Below are 24264 nucleotides of genomic sequence, written 5' to 3' on the forward strand. Positions count from 1 at the left end.
AGCCCCCACAAGCCGCAAGCTGGTTCGATTTTGAGCCTGCCTAAAAATGACTCCACCGGCCACAGGGCTCCCCAAACAAGCAACCCTGGGACCACCTGAGGCCCAGCCCCGTTGAGCACAGAGCAGTGGAAACCAAAGATGATGGCATGGGGGCTCATCCAGCCCCGTTCACTTGTACCCGGAAGGCAGCCAGTTGGAACCAACCCGACGAACAGCACATTTGGGCATATGGCACAGTGGCCAGTCAGCCTGGGGGGCAGGGTGCGTCCCCCCACTTGGAATCTGGGTCACGCTTAAATAACTGCTAGAAAGCCCAACTACTTACCCATCCTTGCCTGCCTACATCTTAACAGATGTTAAGCCCTCCTCAAGGTTTATTTCAAGCAGGCACAGATTTAAAGAAACACAAGGGGGATCTGCATTTTGATAGCATCTCCATAGAGAAAAACGTGGTCTTCACCTACTTCCTCTGGACCTTCGATTTAACGAAAAAAAAAAAAAACAACCAAAAAAAAAAAGGCGTTTACCTGCTGGAGGTGTCCACATGGAGGCTGATTCTCCCGGTGTCCCCTCCCGGCTCCCTAGGGTGGGAGAAGTGGAATCCAACCCACGGCCTGACACTCTACCCTAGGAAGGACCTGCCGCTCCATTTCTGCTTTGCCCTGTCTTTCCTATTGAAACGGTCCATCTGGGTCTTTCCGTTCGGGGCCCTACATGGGGCAAATGGGATGCTCTGTACACCCCAAACGATGATGGGGACCCTGAGCAGTGGTTGGCAGACACAGGCAGCAGAAGTGTCCCCCAACCCACCACTGCCTTCCCCGGATCCGGGCCGGTGGCCCGGCCGGGGATATTACCTAGGACCAGCGCTGGCCCCTCAGTGTGAAGGCCACATGTTCGTCCACTAGCTCTTGGCCCTGGGCACCCCTAACGCCCTGCCCTCAGAGAGCGGCCCCCTCCTCCTCAGGGAAGGCAGGGGTGGAGAAGCCAGGGAGCTGGGTTGGGGCTCCTGGAGGCTCCGGCGGATTCCAGCGAGGGGCACCTAAGGAAACCCGGCCGGAGCCCCCCACGGTTCTCCTGCCCTGGCCAGAGAGAGAGCCCAGGCCCCGGCCGGGTCCACGCTCATTTGGGAAGACTCTGACCCATCCCCGCCCTGGCCCTGCAGCCCCCCACCCAGGCCCTGTGACGACCCCAGGGCCCAGCCCTCATTCCGGAATCGGTCCTTAGGAGGAATCCGCTCCCCCGGCTGCCCCGGCTCCCCCGGCCCCCTCACCCCAAGCCTCCACGGTAGCTCAACCCAGCTCGGGGTGGAGAGATTCTCCACACTCCTCCCCGGTGCCCCCTCTCCCCAGCCCTGGAAGACCCCCCCACCTCCCATCAACCCCCGGGTCTCTCTCCCAGCCTGGAAGAGGGGAAGCGGAGGGAGGAGGGGGGAGGCGCAGCTGCCGGGGTTCGCTGCCGGGTTCGGGCAAAGGATATGGCCATTCGGTGATCTTTTTGGCGTATTTTCTCACCACGTTGTCCTCGCTGAAGAGGAATAGAGACCGGTTGACCGTGAGGCAGTTCTGTCGGACGGGGATGGGGTTGTAGAGGGCCATGGTCCGCGCTCTCTGCGCCATTGACTGCTTGTACATCCTTTGCGCCCCGGGCTGCCCGCCCTGCCGGCTGCCCCGGCTCCTCGCCCGCCTCCGGCGCCCACGACCACCCCGGCGGCTGCCCCGGAGCCTCCTCCCCCGTAGCGGGCCGGCATCTCGTCTCCGAAGCGGGCCATTCTGCAAAGAGCAAAGGGCTCCGGGTTACGCTGCGGCGAACGATGCGGAAGACGCCGCCGCCGCCGCCGCCGCCGATGCCGATGCCGATGCTGCCGGGGCTGTGAAGACGGCGGCTGGAGCTGCGACTGCGGAGACGCTCCACGGCCCAGCCCATCGGGCGGCGGCGGCTCGGCGCCTCGGGTCGGGGGCTCACAAGGCGGCTGCCCCGGCCCCAGCCGGGGATAGCGGCTCGGGACATCTTCCGGCTGACCCCGGAGAAGGAGGGGCGGGAGGAGGGTGCGGGGGCGGGGCGCGGGGGCCGGGGAGGGGGGAGGGAGAGGGAAGCGAGGCAAAAAATAACCGAGGAAGGAATCCAGGCAATCCCCAGTCCACCCACTCCGGAAAAAAAAAAAAAAAAAAAAAAAAAAAAAAAAAAAGACAGTTTAAAAAAAAAAAAAAACAACGCACACCCCCTTTAAGACGCGAACGGTTTGCAAAGGACGCCCCCCCCGGGACGCAGTGGAAGCTTCAAATTCCTCCGAGGTCCGGGTTCAGGCTGGCATCTTGCAAAAGGAGTGCGCTCGGCCCATTAGAAACAAAAATTTTTTATTGAAAAAATAAAAATAAAAACGAGGTCTTTGCGGGGGGGGGGAGGGCAGCCCCCAAAATTTTAAAAAAATCCCCCTTTCTGTTTTGCTTGAGTTCCTAGACCTTAAAAATGCTCAAAGATCTGTAGCCAAAAATAATGATAATAATGATAATGATAATGAAATTAAAGGAAAATGAATATTAACGGGAAAGGAAAGAAGGGGAGGGGGAGGGAAACGTTCCGGAGGGGCTCTTAAGGAGTCTTGAAGCCGCAGGGTGCAGGTGATTTTTTTTTTTTCTTCCTGAATCACGAGCGGCTGCCTCTTCTGCTCCCGAAGGAGTGTGTGTGTGTGTGTGTGTGTGTGTGTGTGTGCGCGCGCGCGCGCGCGCGCGCACGCAGCCTTTCGCTTAACCGTGCCTCATCTCGGGGTTAAATTGCAGCAATGAAATCCTGAAAATTCCAACAGGGGAAAAAGAGAGAGAGGGAGAGAGAGGTATGCGCCGTTCGCTTAGCCACTCAATAGCTGCTCCCGGATGCTGCAGTGCCTGGCGTCCCCCCACCCCCCCACCCCCCAATGCCTCCTCCTCCTCCTCCCTCTTCTAGGTTTTGCTAAAATAAGACTGGTGGGGAGGGGTGGGGGAAGAGGAAGGAAGAGGGAAAATGGGCTCAAAGGTCTAAACCACTAGCCAGCGAAGCTCCAAAGAGGAGCGATTGATGAGTTGAACGGGAGAAAGACCCACCCAGAATGCCGACACATGATGGCCCGCGACCAATCGCGGAGGCGCGAGGGGACCCGGCTCAGCGGAGTTTGTGGGGAGAAGAGGGGAGAGCTGGATGGTCGGGAGGATGGGGGGGGGGGGGGGGGGGGGGGAGTTGGGACGACAGATTCCTCCTCCCCTGGGAGGAAACCTTGTTTTCCAACGGGTTCCATTTCGGTTGCTGACAACCGGACGCTCTCGGCATCTTGCAAAGAGGAGCTTGGGAGGAAGAAACTTCACGATAAAAAGAGAAGGGGATTCGAGTCTAGGGGTGCAATCAGTCCTAAACAAATTTGGTCTGTTTAGCAGAGGACACAATTTTGAGGAGAACGGTCTGGGGGTACTTCTGTCAAAGTTTCAAATCACAGAGGCCCTGCAAGCTGGCATAAAAGGTCCGGCTCATCTTGAAAAGATTCCAGAGGTGGCAAATCTTAACGGCCAGCGGCAGATCATTAAACCAGGTCCTAGTTGTCTGGACAGGGTTTCCCGGTGGTATCTGGGGCGTGGTGTTCGCTTCTTTCCAGAACCACCGCAATTTACTTCCCATTCCCCTTTGTATACTGTGACATTGAATCAGCACACAGAAAAAATGTCTAAAGCATAAATGTACAGGTGAAGATGTTGCCCCTGAAACTAACACCCAGGTCCAGGGCTATAAATGGAACATTGCCCCTTTCCCAGAAACACACACACACACACACACACACACACACACACACACACACACAGCAATAATCACTATGGTGACTTTATAGTATTAATAATCTAGCTTTTCTTTATACTTTTGCTACCTTATTGTGCATCCCTAAACAATACAGCTCCACTTTGCATCTTTTTGGACATACAGCATGTATCCCGTGATGTCTGGCTTCTTTGGTCCAGTATCATGTCTTTAAGATTCATCTGTTGGGGCGCCTGGGTGGCTCAGTTGGTTAAATGACTGACTTCGGCTCAGGTCATGATCTCACAGTTCGTGGGTTCGAGCCCCGCGTCAGGCTCTGTGCTGACGGCTTGTTCCGAGCCTGGAGCAAGCTTCAGATTCTGTATCTCCTTCTCTCTCTGCCCCTCCCCCACTTGTGCTCTGTCTCACTCCGTCTCTCAAAAATAAATAAATGTAAAAAAAAAAAAGATTCATCTGTTGTTACGTGTAGCTGACTGGTTCACTCTCACTGCTGCATAGTAGTCCATTGAAAGAGTATGCCACAATTTGTTTACCCATTATCCCCTTGATGGACATTTGGATTGTCTCCAGTTGGGGCTTTCAACATTCCTGCCTCAAATACTCTTTGTGCCTATAGGCATGCATTTCTGTAGGAATAGCCCTAGGAATGGAATTTCTGGGTCCCAGGGTATGCCTGTCCTCAGGTCTATAAGATGTCACCAAACTGTCTTTCAGAGTAGATGTACCCAGAAACCACTGAATTTTCAGAAAGCAGTGTATAGATTTGGAAGGCAGGGATGCGGATAGGGTTGGGGAAGAGGACGAAGGCGGCAAATTATTTTCAAGCCTTAGCTAGGTGAATCTGAGTTGGTGCCCCGCCCCCATCAGTAACTGAGTTCTTTGGAACATTCTAGAAAAGATACATCTTTATACAAATTCCCCATTCTGTGCCTATGAGTCAGCTTTTACAGGTTGCTTATATAGCACCTTCAAGTTTTCTAACTCGGGGTGCCTGGGTGGCGCAGTTGGTTGAGTGTCTGACTCTCGATTTCGTCTCCGGTCATGATCCCAGAGTCGTGGGTTGAGCCCCGCGGGGGGCATCACGCTGAGCGTGGAGTCTGCTTAAGATTTTCCCTCTCTCATGGGGCGCCTGGGTGGCTTAGTTGGTTGACCATCTGACTTCGGCTCAGGTCATGATCTCACAGTTCACGAGTTCAAGCCCCGTATCGGGCTCTGTGCTGACAGCTCAGAGCCTGGAACCTGCTTCGGATTCTGGGTCTCCCTCCCTCTCTCTCTCTCTCTCTGCATCACCCTCCCCCTACCCACCTCACTTGTGCTCTCTCTCTCGAAAATAAATAAACATTAAAAAAAAATTTTTTTTAATATTTTCCCTTTCTCTCTATCCCTCCCCCCTCCCTCCCCCCACTCCAACACTCTCTCTATAAATAAATAAATAAATTAATTAATTAATTAATTAATAAATAAGATTTTCTAGCTTGTCGAGGTATGGGCAAAATGATTAAAACAAGCAACACAGAGGCAAGGAGATGGTATATATAGGATTCTCGACAAATCTTAATGATTTTTATATCTGATGTCGTTTCGTATCTCAAAGGCAAATGGGAGCCAACGTGAAGCGAAAAGTAACCCCACGTACATGGATGCAAACAGCCAGTCGTGTAAGAAGACTGCATCGTGAAAAGTGAACTTTTATATTACTTGTTTTTGTGGACTTGCCTGAGAAGACCGTTGCGTTTCGTCACAAGAGCGTCACCTACCCAGATTTCTAAGACCCCAGAGTTTTTCAGGAAAGAGTGGCCTCCCGCTGATAAAGTCCACACCAGGGTAAAGATTCTACGGAGCGTTCACAGAAGCCCCAGTTTACAGATGAAAACACTGAGGCTGAGAGAGGTTTTAAAACTTCACCGGGTCCCCGCCATGGATCTGAAACCACATGGGACTTGGGCTCTGTTGGCCGGAGTGTAATCTGGTACAACCCCTTGGGAACGCTGGCCATTTCTACCAACACTTGGCGTCTGAATAGCCTGCGGTCCGGCATCGGCCCCCGTGGGTACGTGCCCAGGTGGGACGAGCTCGTGCGTCCGCTGAAAGACACGCCCTAGAATGTGAACAGCAGCACATTCCTACTAGCTAAGCACTGGGGACGTCCCCGATGTCCTTCGACAGTAAAGTGGACTAAATGCGCCGTGGAACATTCGCACGTGCGGTCCCGGGAAGCAGCGGGAATGGTGGTTCCCCAGCTGCGTACAAACGCACGGGTCTGTCTCACGATCACGATGCGGAGCCAAAAGACCCAGACACGCAGTAGAACATAGTGTACGATTCCTACATATATTTACAATAGCCGAGGTATGGAAGCCACCTAAGGGTCCATCAGTAGATGAATGGCTATAGGATACATATATACACACACGCGCACGCTAGACTCACCATCTATGAGTTACACAGTTTTCTACGTGCGCTACACTTGAGAAGCAAACGTCTGTAACCCTTCTGAATGTAGATACCCATGTGGCACCACTTGTCATAGTGGCCTGTAATTCTCACTGTGTACTTTGACTGTGAAGTCCCTGCAACAGACACCGTTCTTTTGTTTTGTTTTGTTTTGTTTTACTAGAAGACGAAGAACAGTCCTCCGGAGCGCTCTAACCCACGCCTCGAGAGCAGGCAGGCTGGCTGCATATCAGAGCCACCTGCAGGGTGTTGTAAAAATTCAGACTCCTGGGCCCTCCCCTCTACCCTGATTTTTCATTCAGCAAGTCCTTGGGGGTACGGCCAGCTTTGGCAGTCGCTGCCCTGGAAGGGACAAATTTGCCATCCCTGTCTTGGCATTCTCTAGAACTATCAGCGGGGCATTTGTGGCGATTGTGGTGGGAAGATTGTTGTTCGGGGCTGTCGGGTACCTTGTGGGCTGTTTAGTACGCCCGGCCCATGCCTGCTAAGTGTCATCTGCACCCCCAATCTTGTGACAAGCACGGATATCCACGCACATTTCCAAATGCTCCCCACCGAAGTGCCAGGAGAGTCTACCCTTTCCCCCCACCAAATGACATCCCCCAAACTCACCTGACTACGAACTTTGACATGTTTGAGTATACCTCTCCTTCCTCAGCATCATCCCAAGTCCTCCAACCCCCTCAACTGCTCCATCACCCTTTTCTAGAATGAACTCAAAACTCAGGCACCCAAAAGTGTGACAGGCCCCCACGGGCATTATCCTACGGATTCACTTTACAGAGAACTACAACAACAACAAAATGCAGCTAGCCGAAGGAATGAATCTCTAATATCTTACTATCACCTAGCCAGCGGGGATGGGTGAGCAAGAAATCTTCACAGGCTTCTCGAATGACTGCAGTTGGCAGTTCCTTGCTCCCCATTCATCCAAATTACTAATGTTGACCAGGTAGAACACAGAATCTCATTAGCATCATAGAAGCGGTTTAACAGCAGGCCTCCGGAAATCAGTCTCAGCCATTGGTTCTAATCTTTAACACATCTGCCAGCTGGAAGTTTCATTTATCAATCAGCAGCAGCATTACCATACTGGCTTTGAGAATGTTATTCCAGTGAACAGGGCTAGCATCTCTGAAATAGGTGCCCCAAATAAATAACTGTGGATCGCATTCATTTGGCTTCTAAAACAATTACCAGCTAAGCCAGTCATGTTGAGTTGCGAAAATGGATCAGCCAAAAGATATTTGGTCTCTGCCTTCTGGTCTGGATACCAGTCAGGGAATGAGGACCAAGATCTCTGGGAGACAGGGGGTATAAATGACAAAAACCAGATCGTATGATCCGGACATTTGTGGGTCACGATGTAGGCAGTAAGAGTGAATCCAGAGACGGAATGTGGCTGTCACTCCAGACATAACTTTAAAGAAGTCCATGCCCTACAAATTTCCGAAAACAAATGAGGCCGGAGCCTATCTCTGGATGCAGAGTGGGGTTCAAATCCTAGCTATGGCACTTCTTCCTAGCTGTGTGTTTTTGGAAAAGCTCTTGGCCTCTCTGAACTACAGTTTCCTTGTGTGTAAAATGGAGACACAAATCGTACCCCACAGGTTCCTGTAAGGATTAATTCAGATCAAGCAGCTAGGCACGTAGCCCAATGACTACCACACAACAAGCAGTCAAGAAAAGGTAAATGGACTTTTGTCAAAACCTCCACAATCTGGAAAGATAGTCCATGTTCATGGATGGCGAGACTCAATATAATCAAAATGCCAGTTCCTCCCAACTTGGTCTGCAGATTCTATGCGATCCCCATCAAAACTGCAGCAAGTTATTTTGTGGATATTGACAAACTGATTCTAAAGTTTACACAGGGGTGCCTGGGTGGCTCAGTCGGCTAAGCGTCCGACTTCGGCTCAGGTCACGATCTCACGGTTCGTGGGTTCGAACCCTGAGTTGAACTCTGTGCTGACAGCTCAGAGCCCGGAGCCTGTTTCAGATTCTGTGTCTCCCTCTCTCTATGCCCCTCCCCCACTCAGGCTCTGTCTCCCTCTGTCTCAAAAATAAATAAACATTAAAAAAAATTTTAAGTGTATACAGAGACGCAAAAGACCCAGAATAGCCAACACAAACAACACTGAGGGAGAAGAACAAAGTTGGAGGACCGATGCTACTCGACTTCACGACTTACTATAAAGCCACAGTAATCAACACAGTATAATATCGGTGAAAGAACAGACACATAGGTCAATGGAACGAGAGAGAGAGCTCAGAATAGACCAACATAAATACAGTCAACTGACCTTTGACAAAGGAGCAAAGGAAATACAATGGGGAAAACTGACTTTTCGACAACTAGACATCCCCACATAAAAATGAAGGAAATCTAAGCACAGATCTCACACTCGTCACGTAAATTAAAATGGATCGCAGACTAAATAGAAAACGTAATACTGCAAAACCCCTAAAAGATGACATAGGAGAAAATCGAAGCGACCTTGGGATGAATGGAAAAGCTGAACTTCATTAAAAGGAAAACGCTCTGCTCTGCAAAAGACACTGTCGAGAGAATAAAAGACAAGTGCGGACTCAATAATAAGAACTCAAACTTGAGTTTTAAATGAGCCAAAGACCTCAACAGACACCTTGACAAAGATACACAGATGGCAAACAAGCATATGGAAAGAGTCCCCACATTACATGTCCTCAGGGAAATGCAAATTAAAACAAGGAAATACCTCCGCACACCTCTCAGAATGGCCCAGATCCAGAACACTGACAAAGTCAAATGCCGGCGAGAATGTGGAGCAGCCGGAATGCTCATTCGCTGCTGGCGGGAACGCAAAATGGTACGGCTACTTCGGAAGACAGGTTGGCGGCCTCTTACAAAACTCAACTTCCTCTTCCCGCACGATCCAGCAACTGGCACTCGTTGGTATTTACCCACTGGAGGTGAAAACTTACATCCACACAAAGACCTACGCACGGATGTCTAGAAGCAGCTTTCTTCATAACTGCCAACACCCGGAAGTAACCAAACTACGGACTTCGGGTGTTAAGGACGCGTCGGTGCGTGCTCATCAATTGGAGGAAATGTACCTTCTGGTGGGGCTGTTGATGATGGGGGAGGCTATGCATGAGCAGGGCAGCGGGTGTAAGGGAAATCGTTGTGCCTTCTGCTTGGCTGTGAATCTAAAACGTGGGCTCCAAAACGTAAAGTCTGCTTTTTAAAAACCACCGCAGGTCAACTTTCCACACCTGGAATCGGAGTCTGTGAATATCATTGACCCAGACTGATTCAGTACTGGCTTCTTTTTAGTTTTTCCAACAAACGTTTTACTTGGGAAGACTGTCAGATTTACCGAAGGCTGGAAAAAATAGTTCGAGAGAGTTCCCATATGCCCTTCACCCAGCTTCCCCCTCATGTTCACATCTTACGTAGCCCGGGTACGTGTGCTAAGACTAAGAAACCAGGGGCGCCCGGGTGGTTCAGTCGGTTAAGCATCGGACTTCGGCTCAGGTCACGATCTCACGGTTCGCGGGTTCGAGCCCCGCGTCGGGCTCTGTGCCGTCGGCTCGGAGCTGGAAGGCTGCTTCCGGTCCTGTGTCTCCCTCTCTCTCTGCCCCTCCCCCGCTTACACTCTGTCTCTCTCTCGCTCTCAAAATAAATTTAAAAAAATACTAAGAAACCCACATCAGGACAGTGCTACTAACCAAACCCTACGCTCCCTATGCTCCGATCCCACTAGTCTTGCCGCTAATAACCTTTCCTGTTTGCCGCCTGCCATCGAGTCACCTGGCCTCCCTAGTCTTCTCTGTGACGGTTTCTTTCCTTGTTTCTCACAATCTTGATCATCTGTAGGAACATCCGGCCAGGTATTTTGTAAAGTGCCCCTCGCTTTGGGTTTGCCTGCGATTTGCTCGCGATTAGACTGGGGTACTCCTGGGAGTCAGATTTGCCCGCTGGCTGCACGGCTCCAGACTCGGGAGAGAAATCCCAACAGGGACACGTATTTGGGAGTTGTCATGGGTCGAATGGTGGCCCCTAAGGACCGGGCCACATCCTGATTTCCAAAACCTAAAAATGTGATCTAATTTAGAAAAAGTGTCTCCACAGACGCCATCAAGTTAAGGATTTTGCGAGACGAGCTTACCCTGGACTCTGCAGGTGGGCCCTAAATACAATGACAAGTGTCCCTACAAGAGATAAAGAGAAGACACAGACACAGAGGGGATGGCACATGGGAGACGGAGGCAGAGATTGCAGAGGTGCTTCCCTGAGCTGAGGGATACTGAGGATTGCCAGAAACGCCAGAGGCTAAGAGAGAGGCAAGGGGCAGATTCTCCCCTCGAGCCTGGGTGTGATCTCACTGACACCTGATTTGGGACTTCTGACCCCCAGAAGAGTGACAGAATTAATTTTCTGTGGCTTTAAACGACCTAGTTTGTAGTAAATACGGCAGCTACAGGAAATTAGCACAGGGACTATCAGTGTGGACACCTTGGAAGGCAGACGGAATGTTCCCGGACAATGGACCCAGAGAGGGTTGAGGCTTTAGGAGGGATTTGTGAGAAGGGCGGACACTGAAAGGCAGAGCAGAGGGGCACCTGGGCGACTCAGTGGGTGAAACGTCTGACTCTTGGACTTCGGCTCAGGTCGGGATCCCACAGTTCGTGAGTTCAAGCCCTGCACCGGGCCCCGTGCTGACAGCATGGAGCCTGCTTGGGATTCCCTCTCTCTGTCTCTCTGTCTCTGTCTCTCTGCCCCTCCCTCGCTCTCTCTCTCAAAATAAATAAACTTAAAAAAAAAATAAAGGCAGGGGCGCCTGGGTGGCTCAGTCGGTGAAGCGTCCAACTTCGGCTCAGGTCACGATCTCACGGTTCATGAGTTCGAGCCCCGCGTCGGGCTCTGGGCTGATGGCTCAGAGCCTGGAGCCTGCTTCGGATTCTGTGTCTCCCAATCTCTCTCTGCTCCTCCCCCGTTCATGCTCTGTCTCTCTGTCTCTCTCTCTCTCTCTCTCTCTCAAGAAGAAATAAAAACATTAAAAAATATTTAAAAAATAAAGGCAGAGCAGAGAAACCGAAGCCTCTAGAGGTGACTGAGAAGGTACCATCAAGGAGGAAGAAGGAAACGGTGGCGTGTGATCCAGAAGCCCCGCGGACGGGGAGTCCAGGGTCAAAGGCTGCCAGACATAAAGCCAGACAAGGACTGAGAAGTAGCACCCTGGTCCCGCCGCACATACGAATACCGCCAGGGTTTTTTAAAGGAGCCGGTCCTTTCTTATGGTAAAGTATGCATCGCATAAAACTTACCATCTGAATCTTTTAAGTTTATTTATTTATTTGAGAGAAAGAGAGAGAGAGAGCACAAGCAGGGGAGGGATGGAGAGAAGGAGAGACAGAACCCCAAGCAGGTCCCAACGAGGGGGCTTGAACTCGCAAAATATGAAAATCGTGACCTGAGCTGAAATCAAGTCAGACGCTTAACCGGCTGAGCCACCCAGGCGCCCCTCTTAACCAATTTTTTAATGTTTATTCATTTTTTGAGAGAGAGAGAGACACAGCATGAGTGGAGGAAGGGCAGAGAGAGAGGGAGACACAGAATCCCAAGCAGGCTCCAGGCTCCGAGCCGTCAGCCCAGAGCCCGACGCGGGGCTCGAACTCACAGACCGTGAGATCATGACCTGGGCGAAGTCCGACTGAGCCACCCAGGCGCCCCCATCCTAGCCATTTTTTACGGTCCATCCCCAGAACTCCATCCTCTCCACTGAAAATGAATTCCCGGCCCCCTCCTCCAGCCCCTGGACCTGTCACTCTAACTTCTGTCTCTAGGGATTTGATTCCTCCAAGGACCTCATATGAAGTGGAATCACACCGCATCTGTCCTTCTGCGACTGGCTGATTTCCCTCGGCGTTATGCCCTCGAGGGTCTAACCCACGTTAGAGCAGGCGTCAGAATTTCCTTCCGTTTTAACGCTGAAGAATCGCGTGTGGCTGAACTGCTTTTCTCCATTTATCTGTCAACGGACGCCCGGGCTGCGTCCGCCTCTTGGTTATTGCGAACAATCCTACGAACGTGGGTATACAAATCTCTCTGCGTCCCTCTTTGGGGCATATTCCTCATCCCAAGGCGGGACGCCGGGGCATACGGGTAATTTGATGTTTGATATTTCAAGGAATGGCCACACACGCGTCCCACAGTGACCGCAGAGCCCTTCGCCTTTCAGAAGTGCGTATTAAAATAGTTACAGATGAGATCACGCGATGCCTGAGGTTTGCTTTAACGGAACCCGGGGTTCCGTTAAAGCAAATCAAAGGTCTGCTCTGATGGGCAAAGTAAGGTTACGTTACAAGTTTAGGTTCAGTATCACAAGATGAGTCACGAGTTAATAACAACTGAAGACAGACGGTAGGAACACGGTGGCTCTTATTCCGGTGTCTCGTCTTCTGTGCTACGTTTGAACTTTTCCGGAAGGAACAGTGTCCTTTGCACCTAAGCCACTTGAGGCGTTCTTGACTCGTGTGGCGGCAGGAACCTCGCACTTAATTATGGGAACAAGGGTGTTCCAGCTTACTACATTCTCAGGCAATTGCAAATTATATTCAGCGTCTCACCTCTCTGTTAAGTCGGGAGCTTGATTAAATGCTAACTTACATATTCACGTGGATCCTGAGACGTTAGCAAAGGGGGATTCAGTCAAATGAGTTACATCTGCTTCGGGAAACCCCGTGGTGGTTCCTCTGGGCTGAGCACTGAGCTCAGTCCCGACCTCAGCTGGAAAAACAACACAAGTTCTGGCACAAAGGTACAGATAACCGAGTCAAACGTGCTAGTTAACCTGGTCAATTTCATTTGCCCGTTTCTTCATTCATACACAAAATGGGTGGGTTTTTTTTTTAAGTTTTTTTATATTTGAGAGAGAGAGAGAGCAAGTGGGGTAGGAGCGGAGAGAGAAGACAGAGAGAGAATCCTAAGCAGGCTCCACACGGTCAGCACAGAGCCCGATGTGGGGCTCGAACTCATGAACCGTGGGATCGTGACCTGAGCCGAACTCAACAGCCGGTCACTCAACCGACTGAGCCACCCAGGCGCCCCTACAACAAATGTTTACTGAGCATCTATTAAATATCAGGCCCTACCCCTGGGCAATCAGGGATACGCAGAGCCATGAATAGAACAAATATGAAATTTATGTTTTAAGGACAGAGAAACCAGAAAACTACGAGGGAACTCGGGTAGATCTATCACATGTCAGGTAGAGATCATTTTTATAAGAAAACTGGAGCGCGTGGGGGGTCAGACAGAAGAGGAGGGGAGTTATTTCACAAAGAGCTCTCCGAGAGGGTGGCGTTCGGGCAGGGATCCTTGGAGAGGAAGGAACAGAGGCGCAGACATCGGGGACGGTGGCCGGGCCGAGGGAACGTCAACAGCGCGGACCGTGAGCCTGGCGACTGGCATGGGGGAGAGCAGAGAGGAGGCTCCTCCTGCCAGAGGGAAGACAGGGACACAGGATGAGAGGAGGGAGGTGACCAGGCTGACCAAAAGCTGTCATCCAGTGTCAGACCCTTACTGTTTTCAGGTAGAGGCTTTAGGGACGCCTGGGTGGCTCAGCCGGTCAAGCGTCCAACTCTTGATTTTGGCCCAGGTCATGATCTCAAGTCAGGCTCTGTGCCGACCGTGTGGAGCCTCCTTGGATTCTCTCTCTCTCTCTCCCCCCCCCCCCCCCCCCCCGCTTGTACTCACACGTGTGTGCGTGCCCGCCCTCTCTCTCAAAATAAATAAACTTAAAAAAAAAAAATACATGTTTTCAAAAAATAAAATACAGGTTTTATTACGATTCAGCTACGGTGAGGCCACCAGAGGAGGAAATGACGGCCACCAAACAGCTCGTTCCCCTCCCAGATGCCAAGAGTAGGGACACGCATGTCGTGCGGGGCCACGGAGGGAAGCAGAGGGTTGCTGGGGGGCGGGGAGGTGGGGGTCAAGAACAAGGGAAGAATGTGGGCAAGACCCCGTAGTGTGGTTTCCCCAGGGAAGGGGCAGAGCAGCATAAGCAGGCTCAGGATTGGCTGGTCCCCATGACCCCACGGCTCTGGGACACCAGGCTGTCCCTGATTGTCTGGTACCCGGCGCTGGGGTGATCAGGGTAGGTGGCCCTGAGTGCGAGAGCCCCACAGAGGAGGTGCGGGGCGTGGGCTCGGGTTGGTGGGTTTGCGGTTGAAACGCGTGTTCGCTGGTGAGCCCTTCACTATGTCTAGTGATCGGCCAGCCCTGGGAGGCGCAGTCAAAACACTCAAAGCCCACGGCTAATGCGTTCGTCTTCTGGAACTCGCCTGCGAGGCTTGTTCTCCCGTAAATTCACAGCGTGTCCCTTAAAATGTTTTGAGTTCTGGGGCCCCCCAGGTCCTGCCTGTCCTGTTCACCGCTCCAGCCCCAGCAGCCAAGAGAGGTCAAAACAGGAATCCAGGGGCGCCTGGGTGGCTCAGTCGGTTGAACGTCCGACTTCGGCTCAGGTCACGATCTCGCGGTCCGGGAGTTCACGATCTCGCGAGATCTCGAGTGATCTCGCGTGAGTTCGAGCCCCGCGTCGGGCTCTGGGCTGATGATGGCTCAGAGCCTGGAGCCTGTTTCCGATTCTGTGTCTCCCTCTCTCCCTGCCCCTCCCCTGCTCGCCCTCTGTCTCTCTCAAAAATAAACATTAAAAAATTAAAGAAAAAAAAAAGAAACCCACTGCCCCAGAAAGCGAAAGGGGGACGTTGTGGGGAAGTACAGAATGAGAACGATCTTTAAGAGAGAGAGACGGAAGACGTGAACGTTTAAAGACACTTGTGCAGACTTTTTAAGAAGAAGCAGAGGAATAAACCAAAGACCAAATGCAAACAATGTCACCATAGGGAGAAGGGAAGGGGCTGGGGACCGAGAAGGGAGAAATCGGGCGCTGACACCTGCTTAGATTCACAGCGGCATTAATTTGCCTGGGGTACACTTGCCCCTTTTATTTTCTTCGGTCTTGACCAACGACTGAAAAAGAGAACAGGAAACACACACACCACCACAACAGAGGGGGCGGCCAGGGTTAAGCACGGCGACGACACAAATGTGGGAGCACACGGGTGCCTGCGGGGTCACATGTAAATATCCGCATTCGTCTGCGATGTCCTTCCATAGCTGTTCTGCCTTTTCCGTCACTGAGATGACAACAGAGAAACAATCTCACGTCCCGTGCGGCGCCCCGACTGTCACAACGTTAACAGGCTTCGAGTTAAGGAGGGCTTGCGATGGGGAAGAAACGCTTTTGAGTTACGAGGAGGCAGGGGCGTCACCGGTGTGGTCGGGGAGGGGCTTTCTCTGGCCACCACAGTGTCCACACGGCAGGCTGGGATGCCAGGAGAGCATCCTTCAACCGCTGCGAGGGAAGTTGGTGGGTAAGGACCCCAGCTCTCTGGGTCCTGGGGTGTGGTCGCGGGGAGGCAGGTGCTCTCTGCTGCCCACTAGAGGCCCCCGCTGGTAACAGAGGACCAGTCGCTCATGCTGTCTTGACTGATGGCACCTCCATCACTTTTCCCTCCTCTGCCTCCTCTGCCAGCCTGTCCTGGGATCTGCCCCCAAAGCAACTGCCTCTTGGCTTCCAGATCTGCGTCTGGGGGGAGCCCAAACTAAGACAACGGAGTTGGACAGAGTCCGTTACCTCTTCCAAGATCTGGGGGCCAGAGGAAGTCCCAGCCTCCCTCCTTTCCTCCCCTCCCTCCTCCTTTCCTTCTTTGTCCCGTCCTTCCTGTCCTCTTCCCTATTCCCCTTCTCCTTTCTCTCTTTTTCTTCCTTCCTTCCTTCTACAAGAAAAATACTGAAGGGGACTGCAGGATAAAAGCTGAATATAAATCAGGAACCCCCAACATATGTGCTGCCCTAACTTCATCGTGTAACAGAAAAATCCCAGAACTGCTTATAGAAGATTCGGACTCACTCGCCCCAAAATACAGCCACAAGCCCCAGGTGGCCACTGAGCACCTGAAATACGACTGATCCAAATCAAGTCAGACGTATAAGAATCCGCAGCAGATTTGAGAGACTTAGTACAAGAATCAAAATGCAAAATATCTCATTATTAATGTCTCTATTCCACCCAATCAAGAGTCAGTGGCCTAAGAGCCACCCAGGCGCCCCTGCTGTTGTGTTTCTATTGGACATCGTCCGTCTGGGGAGTCAGCCCAGCTCTGCACACGACCGAGCTCCGGGACCTAGAACCAGACCTCCAACGCCACAGAGATGGTTTCCCCGCCCAGAAGCAGCACCAGAGAACGAAAATAGCATTCCTCCCTATTTTAGGATGAGCCATCCTTGAACCTCCCTGAACCTCAACTGCCTTTTCGGCACAACGGAGACGAAAGCAGGACGTGCCCCGGGGCGTCACGGAAGGGGCGAGTGACGCCCCGTGCGGGATGCACCGGGCACAGGGGAGCGAAGACCCAAGCACCGGTTCCCTCGATGGTCTTTACTGCGCGTCGGGTGGAATTCTATCTCGCGTCCAAAGGAAGCCTCCCGCGCTCCCCAAATAAGGAGGTCAAACGCAGGGAAGGACTCGTCAGAGACACAGACAGATAAAGGTAACGGAAAAGAGATTCCAACACCACTCCTCCGAAGGGACTAAAAGTTCCACCGAAGAAGTACCTGCGGAGAGAAACACGAGTGCATTTCTGTTCAGGCTGTGCCAACGCGTGGGGTCCCACAGAGACACCACAGGGGTTGACTTGACAGAAGGTTAAGCCTCTTTTCCGCGTCTCTTTTATTCCTTCCCCGGGCATCATCTGGGTCTTTTGTGGAGGAAATGCTTTCATCACAGGAATCCCTTCACTCTCCCACCTGAGATGCTCGCTCAAGAACGTGTCTCGCGGTGTTAGGGGTTCCCATTTCCAGGAAAAACCCAGGTCGCCCCGAGAAAGAGATTTCAGTCGGGCTCGCAGATGGGTTACAAGGCAGCATGATGTGTGGCTGAGCCGTGTGGCTTTGGGCCAGTTGCCCAACCTCTCTGGCTTCAGGGTGTCCATTTACGAAACGGGGAGATTACAGTGTCTTCTTTGGTGGTCGCAAGGATTAAATGAGATAGTCCACACAGCGTGTCAGAGAGACAATTGTTTTTGAGGGAGAGAGAGAGAGAGCATGAGCAGGGGAGAGGGGCAGAGGAAGAAAGAGAATCTTAAGCAGGCTTCAGGCTCAATACAGAGGCTGGTGTGGGGCTTGATCTCACGACCGTGAGATCATGACCTGAGCCAAAATCAAGAGTCCCGTGCTTAACTGACTGAGCCACCCAGGTGCCCCATCAAAAACAAATTTAAGCCACTGTCCCCTGACTGCCCCAGTACAAACATTGGGGGTATTCCGTGGTATTTCTGTCTGGCCTCCCCACCCCCGGGCTTTTATTTGATAGACAGAGGTAATTATAGCAGAAAGATGTTTTATATACAATAGTTCCTCATCATCTAAGTATTCATTATATGGTTCATTATCCCGATAACCACACGGTTAAGAGCTTAGGGAAGCTGACGTCGTCCTAACATAAACATTTTCGCCAATGAACCAACAACTTCACAATGATCCCTTCCCGGGGCGCCTGGGTGGCTCAGTCGGTTAAGCGGCCCACTCCGGCTCAGGTCATGATCTCGCGGTCCGTGAGTTCGAGCCCCGCGTCGGGCTCTTTGCTGACAGCTCAGAGCCTGGAGCCTGTTTCAGATTCTGTGTCTCCCTCTCTCTCTGCCCCTCCCCCGTTCATGCTCTGTCTGTCTCTGTCTCAAAAATAAATAAACATTAAAAAAAATTAAAAAACATTTAAAAAATTAAAAAAAAAAAAAAACGTTAAAAAAAAATTTAAAAAAAACAACAACGATCCATTCCGGGCTAGCACAAACATCGCTCCGGAGCCCATCAGATCGACGAGTTTGCCAATGTTTATCTCGGGTTGTCGATCGTTGTCTGAAACGCGACGACATGACTCGAAATGATGTGGATCGACGGCAACATGAAAAAGAGAGAGAGGGAGACACGGAATCCGAAGCGGGCTCCAGGCTCCGGGCTGTCAGCACCAAGCCCGACGCGGGGGTCGAACCCACAAACCGCGAGATCACGACCAGAGCCGAAGTCAGAAGCTTAAGCGACTCGGCCACCCAGGCGCCCTTGCAAACTGGATCAGATGTAGTGTCTCTCCAGACTGGCCATACAAACATGCCCTGCTTCACATATTAAATATATTCGTTGAGAGGCGCCTGGGTGGCTCAGTCAGTTAAGCGTCCGACCTCAACTCAGGTCACGATCTCACGGTTCGTGGGTTCGAGCCCCGCACCAGGGTCTCTGCTGTCATTGTGGAGTCCACTTCAGATCCTCTGTCTCCCTCTCTTCCTGCCCTTCCCCTGCTCACATGCTCTCTCTCTCTCTCTCAAAAACAAATACACGTTTATAATTTGTATAGAGAGAGAGACGTTTGTTGAGCACCTACTGTGTGCCAGGAGCTGTTCTAGGCACCTGGGGCACAGCGCAGAGCCACATGGGCTCACATCCCTGCCCTCATTGAAGGGACATTCTAACAGGGGACAATGGCCAACCAACAAATAATTACGTAATACGGCAGATGCGGTGAGGAAACCTACATCGGGAATGGGGACCGAAGTGGGGTGACTTAATGACAGGATGGCCAGGGAAGCTTCCGTGGTAAGGTAATATGCAAGCAGAAACTTGAAGGAAGTGAAGGAGGGAGCCATCAGACATCTGCAGGAAGAGCATCCCAGGCTGGAGGGGGGTGGGGGGGGCAGCACGTGCAAAGGTCCTGCGGCAGGAACATGCTCCATGTGTACAGACAAGTCGATAAGGGCAGAACGTGCAGAGCCTTACGGACTGCAGTGAGGACTCGGGCTTTCATTCTTAGTAAACTGGGGACCACAAAGGGTGCTGGGAGGAGGAGAGACGTGAACCGACTCAGGCGTTCGCCGTCTCTCCCCGGCCGCTGGAGCGGAGAGAGAAGGAAAGCAAAGCTGGGCGTCCGCAGAAGAGGCGACGGCCCCGGTCCATGATGGGGGCCTTGAGCAGGTGGGTGCCCTGCAGGGTTATTTCTGCATATATTTTAAAGGCAGAGCAGACAGGCGCTGCTTACGGATCGGACGTGGGGTGACAGTGAAGGACAGGAGTCAAGGACGCCTCGGGGATTTTGACACTGAGCAGCCTGATGGAGGAGGCTGCGGGAGGGGTAGGGTGGGAAGGATAGCAATCCACACTCTGCCACGTCCCTCTTCAATTACAGAATCACCCCACAGCAGCACTCACAAAGAAGGAAAATGCAAACATCTATTAATAATTATTTGCAAACGCCGCACATTAGGTAGTTTAGATAAACCCTGCTCTCTGGGAATTTTGCCAGAAAAACCCCGAACTAAGCTGCCGCAGCTATCGAAGCCAATAAAACGCCATCAGGGAGACTATGGAGAAAGGCAAAGCCTCTGCCTCATGTGAAGATCTACTTAATCTAACGTTACCGTTCCTTCATCTACCCTCTATAAGACCGGGGATCGTCTGAACGCAAAGACAAACATAAGGAAGCTGAAGAAGGATTGGAGGCGGCCCACCCGTTATCCACTCACGCCGCCTTCTCCAGCTCTCGGAACTACATTTCCTGGGCTCCTCTGCGGGGAGGTACGGCCACATGAACGATGCTGGCCAGTGAAACAGAAGGGCACCGGTCTTAACTGGCCTTTGTCCTTCCACCTTCTTCTTGCCTGAAATGCAGATGTGATGTCTGGAGCTACAGCAGCCATTTTGGGACGGATCATGAGGAAAAAAAAAAAAAAAGGTCCTCGGGTCACTGCAGTATTTTATTTTACATACAACCAAATAAAAGTCTTGGCTGCTACGTACAAACGGTCTGAACAAGCTACCTTTACGTGTTTCTTCGCATAAGACCCCTCGAGTACAAAAACCAGTTTTATTTAGCCTTGTTAAGCCCTCAAGAAATGTGAGCTAGGGGCGCCTGGGTGGTTCAGTCAGTTGATCATGCGGCTCTTGATTTTGGTTCAGGTCGTGATCCCAGGATTGTGGGATCCAGCCCCCCATTGGGTTCCACACTGAGCGTAGAGCCTGCTTAAGATTCTGTCTCTCTCTCTCTCTGCTCCTCTCCCCCATTCACACTCTCTCTGTCTCTCTAAAAATATTTTTAAAAAAGATAACACTGCCTTAAAAAAACAAAAGAAACATCAGATGAATTAATAAATGAACGAGATAGTTCTACCTATACAACTGAAAACCAGTGGGTCAGATTTTGGATGACAAAATGCGCATCGGGCACCATCTGAGCTCCCCCCCACCCCCGCCACCGCTTTCCACAAGGAACTCCTACGGCCTTAGAAAACCTCATCTGTGAAATGGGAGTAATCACAGTGCCCATCAGGGGCGTTTTGTGAGGATCGAGGTAGTTGCCACGGCCAAACCTAGAATGCCACCTAGAATGGTCTCTGACCCGTTCTCAGGGCCACTCAACGTGCTGCCCTTGCTGTCCCTCCCTGACATCCCCAGCCGAGGCAGATCCCACCCCCCACGCCACCTCTCTTCCCCGTCGCTGCCTCCCGCGGCTTTCCTTGGGAGCGCTTGTGCAACTATTTGTTGACGGTCTATTTATTTTCTGAGCATCTCCTCCTGAGAAAGTGGTTCTCCACATGCCCACCCCGCCCCTGCCAGACCCATCGTCTGCCCTTCCCTCCTCTGAGCATCACCCAGTTCCCAGGCCCCCTGGATTCCTGCTGCTCTCGGCCAATGGGAGGCACCTGCAGGAACTCAGAGCCGGGAGAAGGAAGACAGAGCAGTTTTTCCCCAGTTCCCCTCTGCTTTGCTGCCCCGTCTCTGGTGAGTGGCTGGGTCCCTCCGCCAGGACGGCTCCTGCCAGGCAGCCCCTCCCCCAAAGCTCCAGCCCTCCTTGGCTCTAGCCCTCCCCATGCCAATGCTACAGCTCAAGGGTGGTAAAGGCTCTCCGTTATTGCCAGCTCCTGAGTGCCCCCCTGCCTTGCGGGATCCCTCACCTCTGTCCACACTTCTTCAAGCACGTCCCTCCCTAAAGCCTCTGCGTTTGAACCATAGGGAGGGAGGTGAATTCTCTTTCCTCTTTGGACCTCGAGAGACCCCTCCCACCTGGTGGTGAACTCCACGCCTCTGGGCACCAGAACATGTACCTGCTTTACTCACCAGTGCCCCGGGGCCCAGCACACGGGCCTAGCACGGAGAAGAGGTTTAATAGATATCTGTGGAATGACTAATGTCAGCTCCCATCAAACAAATCAGGATTCTAAGATAATAAGGCGGTGCTATTTTTGTCTATTAAATTAACAAAAATAGTTTAAAACACGATACTCGATACTGGTTAGTGTCCCTTCAATTGGGCAGACGCAGGCATTGCTGGTAAACGTGTAAACTGGTAGGCCCTTTGGAGAAGCCATCCGGCCATATGTAGGAGAAACCATGAAAAATGGGTCCTGTTTCGGGGCGCCTGGAGGGCTCAGGCGGTTAAGGGTCTGACTTCGGCTTGGGTCATGATCTCACGATTGGTGAGTTCGAGCCCCACATCGGGCTCTGTGCTGACAGCTCAGAGCCTGGAGCCTGTTTCGGATTCTGGGCCTCCCTCTCTCTCTGCCTCCCCCCCCCCCACTCCCCCTCTGTGTCTCCCTCCTTCAAAAATAAAGAAACATTAAAACAAAAAAAAATTTTTTTTAATAAAAAAGGACAAGGGGGAAAGAAGCAAGGGGTTGCTGGGGCTGGTAAGAGTCGGTGCTGTCGTGGAGTAACCGTCGCCTGGGCGGGCGGGGTCAGGGAACAGTGACCGGAACACCGGAAGGAGTGGGGGGGGGGGCGGTGAGGAGCCAAGCAGGTGGCAAGGACGAGTCACAGGAATGGGAAAACCATAAGGGAGGACTGTTAATAATTAAGGTATTAATTGGGGCGCCTGGGTGGCGCAGTCGGTTAAGCGTCCGACTTCAGCCAGGTCACGATCTCGCGGTCCGTGAGTTCGAGCCCCGCGTCGGGCTCTGGGCTGATGGCTCAGAGCCTGGAGCCTGTTTCCGATTCTGTGTCTCCCTCTCTCTCTGCCCCTCCCCCGTTCATGCTCTGTCTCTCTCTGTCCCAAAAAAATAAATAAACGTTGAAAAAAAAAATTTTTTTTAAAAAAAAGAAAAACTGGAAAAAAGAAAAAGAAAAAGGAAACAAGGGAAGAAAAACCGCACGGAGCCCTTATCTTCTTCTCACTCAAATAATCGTATCAATAAAAGCTAAATGACAATGTTGACAAGGACAATGAAGGCAAGGCACAGGATGCAATAAAACAGGGGTGCTCGGAGAGAGACAGAGACAGATGGCAGAGAAAGAGACGGGGGAGAGAGACAGAGACGGAGAGAGACGTCAGTAAGGTGAATTATATTTGGGGTTTTCTGAAGGCTCTTTTCCACAGCTGAATAATAACAGTAATAGCCTGGTAATTAGTGTAACAGCAGCTCAGTCTCTCTCTCGCCTGGGGCTGGCAGGGAAAAGAACCACTCGTGTGCTGGAGAAGGGACCGAGGACTTGGGGAGACATTCGAAAGAAAGACCAGCCTAGAAGTCATGCATTGGAGAAAACCAGTCTGAAGGTTCTGGCAAAGTAAAAAGACCCTGGGGTCAGGAAGGAAGGTGGGGGGGGGGGGGGTGCTAAAACAAGAGGGGGGCGGGGAGTGATTTCCAGAGCAGGTCCCGGCGTTCAATACGATCTTGGGAGAGTACGTTGGTAAGACCTGGCTCTGAAGCTCTCTCCGACTTCACGGGTGATGTTCCTAACCCTTCGCCACCACAGCCACACCCTCCGTGTGCGTGCGCATTTTCCTCCAGTCACGGCAAGTCACGGAGATGGTGAGCCACGTGTAAGCCTGACCCATAATAAATGCCCGGTCCTTCTGTTCTCTCTCTTTCCTTATCTGCCAGTCAGATTCAGAAGCGCCACCGGGGAACTCAGATGCCCTACTTAGGGCAAGACAAAGGCACAGGATGAAAGGACCCCGGATCCCCAAGTCACCACCTGGAGAAAAGCCACCCAGGAGAAGTCATCCATCTGGGACAGTCGAGCAAGGACATTTTCACCTTGTGCCGTCACGGAGCATTCAGGGAGCATGTGTGTTACAGCAGCTAGCATTACACTTCCTGTCTAACGCCCCAGCCACCTTGGACAGCGACGTGAGCAAGAGGCCCGTCAGTGTTCCCGGACTACCTGTTACGCAGCTATCACTGCTTAACCTGTTGAACACAGCCTTTCGGTAACGGCGTGCATAGCCAACTCGTTTTGAGTAGAGTTGACATTCTCTCCAATTCTGCTTCTAAACCTTTCCTTTCCCGCCCTTGAGGGAAAATCCATCTTCCTTTGGGACTCAGCATCCCCACGATCTCCTGGGCACCCCCATCGCTCACCTTCCACCATCCTCTCCAAGCTGTTTCTTACTTGGTCTTGTGCCTGTGGAACAAACAGAAGGTCTATTGGAAGCCTCACACCCATGACTTTGGCCTTGGTGATACGTGCTCGCTAGCCACCAGACAAACCAAGCACGGAAGGAAGCTTTTAAGACCACCCAGTTACTGGGGCGCCTGGGTGGCTCGGTCAGTGGGGCGTCCGACTTCGGCTCAGGCCATGATCTCGCGGTTCGTGAGTTCGAGCCCCGCGTGGGGCTCTGTGCTGACAGCTCGGAGCCTGGAGCCTGCTTCGGATTCTGTGTCTCCCTTTCTCTCAGACCCTCAGCCCTTCCCCTGCTCATGCTCTGTCACTCAAAAATAAATAAACATCGGGGTGCCTGGGTGGCTCAGTGGGTTAAGCATCTGGCTTTGGCTCAGGTCACGATCTCACGGTTCCTGAGTTCGAGCCCAGCGTTGGTCGCTGTGCTGACAGCTCGGAGCCTGGAGCCTCCTTCGGATTCTGTGTCTCCCCCCCTCTCTGCCCCTGCCCTGCTCATGCTCTGTCTCTCTCTATCTCTCAATAATGAATAAACATTA

The 24264-nt window shown here is 52.1% G+C and overlaps 1 protein-coding gene across 1 annotated transcript in view; it reads right to left on the reverse strand.

The window, feature by feature from the left end:
• CACNA1A (calcium voltage-gated channel subunit alpha1 A) overlaps nucleotides 1–24264 on the reverse strand; it is a 273407-nt gene that overhangs the window by 212264 nt on the left and 36879 nt on the right. The window contains 2 exon segments of the mRNA XM_047848785.1: nucleotides 1480–1672; nucleotides 1675–1772. Of these exon segments, the coding sequence (XP_047704741.1) occupies nucleotides 1480–1672; nucleotides 1675–1771 (290 nt within the window). The 5' untranslated portion in view covers nucleotide 1772.

Source organism: Prionailurus viverrinus, chromosome A2 (assembly GCF_022837055.1).
Source record: "Prionailurus viverrinus isolate Anna chromosome A2, UM_Priviv_1.0, whole genome shotgun sequence".
Classification (NCBI taxonomy): domain Eukaryota; kingdom Metazoa; phylum Chordata; class Mammalia; order Carnivora; family Felidae; genus Prionailurus; species Prionailurus viverrinus.